This window comes from Colobus angolensis, unplaced genomic scaffold (genome assembly GCF_000951035.1).
Source record: "Colobus angolensis palliatus isolate OR3802 unplaced genomic scaffold, Cang.pa_1.0 Scaffold5, whole genome shotgun sequence".
Taxonomy (NCBI): domain Eukaryota; kingdom Metazoa; phylum Chordata; class Mammalia; order Primates; family Cercopithecidae; genus Colobus; species Colobus angolensis.
The window spans coordinates 31,940,611-31,947,639 of NW_012118487.1; the positions used below are offsets into that span (position 1 = coordinate 31,940,611).

Here is a 7,029-nt window from a genome sequence, read left to right on the forward strand (position 1 = left end):
GAGGAGAGGAGAGGGGAGGGGAGGGGAGGAGAGGAAAGGAAGGGTTCACATTATCAATCACCATAATGGTTTCTTCTATTGTGAGAGGTTGTCAGTTTTGCTCTCTTGGATATCAAGAGCAGATACACACAACTATCTAGAGTTAGACCTGTGATTTGACTCACTGAATTCAGAAAAATGAGCTACTTAAACATTATTGGATATCAAAAATGTTATTACTCCCACTCCCCATATTACATCCTTGTGAATGTCTTTCATTTCGCTGCTGCTAAGACTTTAACGTTTTAAATTCACCACAATTTCTACTTTTCCTTTGTCAGACATGTTCAGTACATTGCTTGTTACATCCTGCACCCAATGGAAGATTTTTAAACTTTTTTCTTCTTATATTTTGGTAAGAAAAAAAGTTATCTATATGGTATTGCCTTGAAATGTACAGGTAAAATTTATGGTTTAATCCATAACTTCTACTTTGATTGACATACTTCTGTATATATCGCTCCTGTTTTGAGTTTTTATATTTTTTAAATTTAATTACATGTATTTTATTAACTATTTTAGTCAATGTGCTAAGTTGTCTAAAATTCTTTTTGGAGAAAAACAGGACACACAGTGATGAATTTAAATTAATTGATCATATTATGCTTACATGTAAAAATTAATAATAAAATATTTTTAATAACTTCTCAGATGCTTTGTGATTGAAGACCCCTAAGTCCATATAGTGACAAAGTGTTAGTAAGACAGGCTCCTCATGGCCCACAACACACACATGCTCCTTTTATCCACCAAAATGAGAAAGTAAACTCCATCACATTTTTTAAAATGTCAAAGGTGTGCACCTGAAGTCATTGAAGTCCAATGCTGTCATCGTCTCGAGAATGGAAAACTGCTGCACCAGCAGTTTCAGGATCACTGACACCCGGTGCATCCGAGAAACAACCTTAAGCATGTTCCTTTCATCTCTGACCTGATGGTTAGGAAATGAAACACTGAGTTAGCAATGCTGACCTCTAGAAAATACAAAATAGACAATGGCACTGCATTCCCATTAATTTTATCTCTAATTTTGTTTTAAAGGGAAACTTTGAAGCTAAAATTTGCCAAGAGTATATGTTGAACTAATAACAGTTCTGAATTGTGTGCAAGGAATTTCTGCAAAATAAGAAGTCTTTTCTTTCTTTGACAATAGAAAATTATACAGAAGCAAGGTAGAAGTAAATTCTAGAATACAACCCCCTGTTGATTTCAAAACAAATTTCTCTTTTAGTTTTGTTTCAAAGGAGAGAGGTCAAGATAACACAGGAACTTCTGGGTGAGGATTAAACAACATGTGGATCAATCTACTCTTTACTGAGGGCCAAAGTTGCCACTGACATAAATGGGAAGTGGATCCACACAGGCAGGAAGAGTCCCATCTGTATGTATGTGCTCTTTCTCCTAGCCCTTCCTGGAGCAGGGGCTCAGAGGTAGAGGACCCAAGGAAGGATCCTCAGAGCCATGGCAAGAGGAAGCAGGGTGGGAGATGGAGAAGTGCAGCTCAAACTCCTGCCATCACTGGAAGCTTTCCCTCCTCTCCTCTCACTCTTTGTCCTCCTGTCCTTTTCTTCCCCATTCCACCATTCCTTTTTCCCCCTTTTCTTCCTCTTTTTCTTCCTCCCACCACTCTTTCTCTACTGCTTCCTTCTCTTCCTTTATCACTTTCTTTATTATTGCTCCCATCTTCCTGCAGCTAATATTTAGTAGAAATACAACTCTAATACCTGTTAATTAAAGGATCCCCATTAGTTTAGTAATCCACCATTTATAACATCTTTGTGTGTGGAAATGAGTTCTAAGCAAGGGACTTGAAACTGAAATTTGAAAGGAACCTTAAAGTCACATGTAATTTCGCAGTGGCAATGGGAAAATATGACTGAACTCCTCATTCATTCAGAAAATGTCTGTTTGTTTTATCATTAAACATTAAGACCACCATTTGGTGTTAATGTTTTTCTCTCATTAATAATACTTTCCATATCTTCCAAAAATATATATGAAACCAATATTGTGACATAAGAACTTACATGGCCATTCTGAAAGATCTCTCGAACAGAATCCAATTCCCAGAGGATTTGCTTAAACCAGAGTTCGTAAGCTGTAATAAGGAAATCATTGTCAATTGGAAAGTTATGGGAGTCTTTTTGGCCATTATTACATGAAAGATATGTTTAACATATTGAAAGAGAAATTAAAATATTATCTTAAAATCAATAAATGTAAATATAGTCCCATTATACGCCAGAAATAAATGTTAAAGTTGTAATAACCTCCTTTTATTAAATGTTTTAATATGCTAGGCATGTTACCTAATGCTTCATGTTCATTATTATTACTATTATTACACTAATTCCTCTCAACAAATGCGTTTTTAGGTCTTTGAGGATATAGCACCTAATCTAATTCTAGCTTCCTCTATGGAAGCTGGAAGTATATGAGGAAGCAGAAGTAATAATCAACTTCAACCACAAACTGAGAAATTAATATTTCCTAACCTAAATGAAAGACTGTAGGATTTTAAGAACTTGAAAATACAAAGCTAAGTTACTTAAAATGCAGCATTTTGTCTGTTTGTTCTATTTGTGAAAATCCTAGCAACTCATAGACTTAGCACATATGGGAAAGCAGTCGGATGTTTGCGGTGAAAGGAAAATGACAAAGCTTCATATTACTGTGACAGCTAATTCCCAGGGGCAACCTTGTTGCAGTTGAGTCCACATTATCCCGTAGATCATCTTTCAGAATTTCCGTGAGTCCAAGGTTTATTTGTTTAAACCTGAATTCTGCCAAAGCTTTTCTGTTGAAGGATTAAGTTTGGGGTTGTCAAACAATTAACACTGGCATTAAAGAAAAGTGATATAGTAGGCCGGGTGCGGTAACTCAAGCCTGTAATCCCAGCACTTTGGGAGTGCGAGGCGGGCGGATCACGAGGTCAGGAGATGGAGACTATCCTGGCTAACACGGTGAAACCGCGTCTCCACTAAAAATACAAAAATTATCCAGGAGTGGTGGCGGGCCCCTGTAGTCCCAGCTACTCCGGAGGTTGAGGCAGGAGAATGGCGTGAACCCGGGAGGCAGAGCTTGCAGTGAGCCGAGATCGGGCCACTGCACTCCAGCCTGGGCAACAGAGTGGGACCTCGTCCAAAAAAAAAAAAAAAAAAAAATACAAGTGATATAGTAATGATATTCTGGAAGAAGCATAGTTGGAATCAATCTATCTGAAGTTACTGGTTGTGTCAACTGGGGCAAAACCATTTTCTTTAACTTCAGTTGACTCATTTGTAAAATAATCAGTTACCCACCTACAATTGGAAGCCTGTGATTCAAAACCCTAAGACTTATAGCAGTATGATAGATAGACATGGATAGACATTTTGACTCCTTTGTGTTACTAGATGATTCATAGCAAATATAAATGGTTCTCCCCATTGGCTTATCCTTCCCATAATAGTCTATGCCACTGGAAACTAAGGACTCACTCATATTCATCCATTTTTCTTCAGTACCTAGCACAGTGTCAGGCACAAAGTAAATATCTGGTGATTGTTTTATGACTAAATTAAATAGACAATGTAATAATTAGATGAGCATAGGAAGTCAATAATCTTAGAGATCTGCAGTGCCTCCTATTTGGTTCTATTGTATGGATAAAGGCAGTGTTTCCATACTAATTAAGAGAATTCAATTATAAGTCTAAGTTATGTTTAAGGATACTTTGGAGGAACTAAATTTTATATTTGAGCAAAGAACAATCAAATATTTATTGATCAGTTTATGTGTATCTTTTTTAACCCTAGGTAACCACTGCCTAAATATTATAACTAAAGAACAGAAGAAAAGTGTTTTTATAAAATAATGATAGCTACCATTTGTTGTATGTTTATTATGTGCTATACCTCGGGCTAAGTGCTTAATGCACATTATCTCATTCATCTTCAAAGGAACTCTGTAAGTGAGAGCATCAGCAATTCTCTCTATTTTACAGATGGTAAAATGGAGGTCCTGAGATCTAAGCAACTGACCAGAGTCACACAATTTATAACAATAGAATTGAGGTTCTAAACAATTTTTAATTCCTAATTTATGCTCCTATACCATTATTCTTCTATTGATATTGCCTTGGTATAAGCCACCAATAAAAGTATAAACATAAAAACAGGAGAACTGACACATTAAGCCAATTTTTTAACTTTTAACTTATTTACTAGAAAGACTTTGTTAATTTAGTCAATCACTTTGGAAAGCACCCATTTGCAGAAAGGACACTAAGAATTGGTGAGGCAAGGAAACATGTCTAGATGCAGGGCACTGGCGGGCAACAGTGATTGGGTTCCAGTCATTCAGAGGTCAGTGTAGTGGCACTGAAAAGCTTAGAGTAAATGTTACTAATATTTTGGGGTCACAGACCTCTTTAAGATAATATTCATGAAAATTTGCACATAATTTCAGAGCTCAGGAACCTTCTAAACTTCTGAAGTCATGAAAACATAAGCTAAAAAAAAAACCCACTACCCAGAAGTTATTATAGAAAACTGAAAAAGATAAACATACATTTTTGGACAAAATTCACATTTTTGTTTATTACCAGATTTGTATAAGATTATGTCAATCCAGCATAAATTTCAATGACCTTGAAAATAATTTCTTAGTGTTCCAAAGTGAGAAACAGTAACACTTTCACTTGGGAATTCTTTGTGAAATTCCAAGAGGCAGAAAGTCCCCTTGGAGTTCAGAACAAAGCTGAAGTCCTACTTTGCCTATTAGCAGTGGAGTAACATAAAGAAGACTATTTAAATCCTTATATAAGTCCTATGAGAATTTATCTGGCAGCAAAATATTCTCAAACATTTCTAACAGAGGTGATTCCATGATCTTTCATCATTTTGTAGTTTAAAAATTGTAGCTTTGTTTGTTATCAATGAGAAATGCCTGTGGAATAGTTATTGTCCAAAACCTTTGTGCAACTTACCTTGATGAGTTATGATAAAAAGATGTTCATCATGGATTTTATTTCCTTTTATTTCACTTTGCAGTTCTTGTGCATTCAAAACTTTTTCCAACTTGAAATGAAAAATAAAAAGCCAGTCTGAAATTGCGGAAGTTGGTTTTTATCAACTTTAGTAAGAAGTAGAATATGATAATGAAAAATGCTCCTCGAAACCCAAAATTCTCAGAAACCAATCTATTTTCTTTTAAACAATGGATGAATCTCCTTATAAAGAGTGAATTGAATTTGTGATTTTTATTCTTCTCAGAAAATTTCTATTTGGTAAGGTTTTATCATAATAAATCCTATTAAGCTCTTTGAGACGTCATATCCCTTTTCATGAAATGAATATGATGAAAGCTTGAAAACTTGCTGAGCTGACTATGCATTTGGCATTCTTTTATTCCCCTAAAGAGCCTATTCTAAGAATATTTTAACGTCCTTTATCAGTTCATCCTTAGAAACTCACCGATGAAGATTCAAGGACTCTAATCGTTTTGCCTCTTAAAAAAAAAAAAAAATAGAAGACAAACAGGCTGAAACTTGGCCCAGAATAATCTCCCAATACCTCATTTGTTAACATCCATCTTTACATGTTAATGATTTCAAGAAAATTCTCCGTGTGCCTTTAACATTCCTACTTTATGGTAAGAGATTTAAAGGATAATTTTTTTTAAGATGCATTTGCGGTTATCTAGGCTGACATTTATTAACCATGTCTTATTTATACAAGTTGCACAATGCCTGCGAATTATCCACAGTGTATCTTATTGTGTATCCACCTCTGCCCAGATTCTGGACTCTCTGCTTTTACTTCCACTGGAGAGATGAATTTTCTGCTATAAGTCTCTTGAATTACTCTAACAAAAGTTGAAAACGTAAAAATATCCTTAGGTCCAGAAAAAACAAATGGTGACTGAGAAAAAAAAATTCCAAGAAACAAAATCATAAAAAGTCACTTTGCAGAATTGAGTGCCTAGCAATGGACACCAAACCCTGTAAGGACCCTTCCACTTACATGCAGGTAGTTTCCATAGATAAGACCTCCTTTCCTGGCTCTATTCACACCAGTTTGTGATTTGTCTTCTTCACTGCCTTCTACAGGGAGTTTTTTAAAAGCATATCTGCAAATTTAATAAATCAAGAGAGAAAAATAGTGCATTAAAAAGCACAGTTAACTATTGATATGGGTGATTAAAATTGTAATTGCAAATTTTCTTTAGAGTACATTGTTAGACAAAGGAATAAAGGTGACAGTTTTCAATGCTCCTTACATTCAGGAATCAAAAGGCTCACATTTGATACTTCTAAAAGCCTAAACCCACTTAGAATAAAGGCAAATACTCACCCAAAGTTGTTTCCTAAAAATGGGCACCCACTCATGGTGAAAAGGCACTGTCTGAGAAGCACGGAGGTTTGACTCTAGGCAGATGCTATCATTGACCTTCCCAGATGTTCTACAGCTGCCTTTTATGTATCCTGCTTACCCTGCACCATCCAATCAGCATGCTTCTTGTACTCTTAGCTAACTCTCATTTCCACTGGTACAGAACAGAACCTCTGTAAACTTTAGAGTGGATTTATGTTGGGCACAGTTCATTTGCTAAGAGTGAGTGATCTGCCAAATTGAGTCGTATGACTTGCCAAGTTCTGCTTTTACATTCAAAGTAACAAACATCCAATGAATCAACAGAGGCCAAGTTAAAAAAATTACATTTATTCAATCCCAAGAAAACATTTGGCATAGTATTAGGATACATAAGACGATAAGCTTGTAAAAAACAAATATGTATTCTCGCACATTTAAATATTCTTACAGCTTCTAGACCAAAAACTGAAATTTAACACCTCTAGGGAAATTAACTGTGTAATAAAGTCTGGGTACCTGCTCAAAGCCCACTTCCATTCAATCATCAGAGTTCTTCTGACCCAAATACCATCTAATAATCATTAAGCTCTCAACACACTGTATTGGAATTTAAATGAACATTATCAGTTTACTG

At 35.5% G+C, this 7,029-nt stretch overlaps 1 protein-coding gene across 1 annotated transcript in view; it reads right to left on the bottom strand.

Moving 5' to 3' along the window:
- TDO2 (tryptophan 2,3-dioxygenase) overlaps nucleotides 1-6,476 on the bottom strand; it is an 18,045-nt gene extending 11,569 nt beyond the window's left edge. Inside the window, exons 1-5 of the mRNA XM_011959727.1 lie at nucleotides 6,375-6,476; nucleotides 6,045-6,150; nucleotides 5,009-5,099; nucleotides 2,067-2,137; nucleotides 843-970 (exon numbers count right to left, since the gene is read on the bottom strand). Coding sequence (XP_011815117.1) covers nucleotides 843-970; nucleotides 2,067-2,137; nucleotides 5,009-5,099; nucleotides 6,045-6,150; nucleotides 6,375-6,409 — 431 coding nt within the window. The 5' untranslated portion in view covers nucleotides 6,410-6,476. The remainder of the gene's footprint in view (nucleotides 1-842; nucleotides 971-2,066; nucleotides 2,138-5,008; nucleotides 5,100-6,044; nucleotides 6,151-6,374) is intronic.
- Between the last annotated feature and the right edge of the window lie 553 nt (nucleotides 6,477-7,029).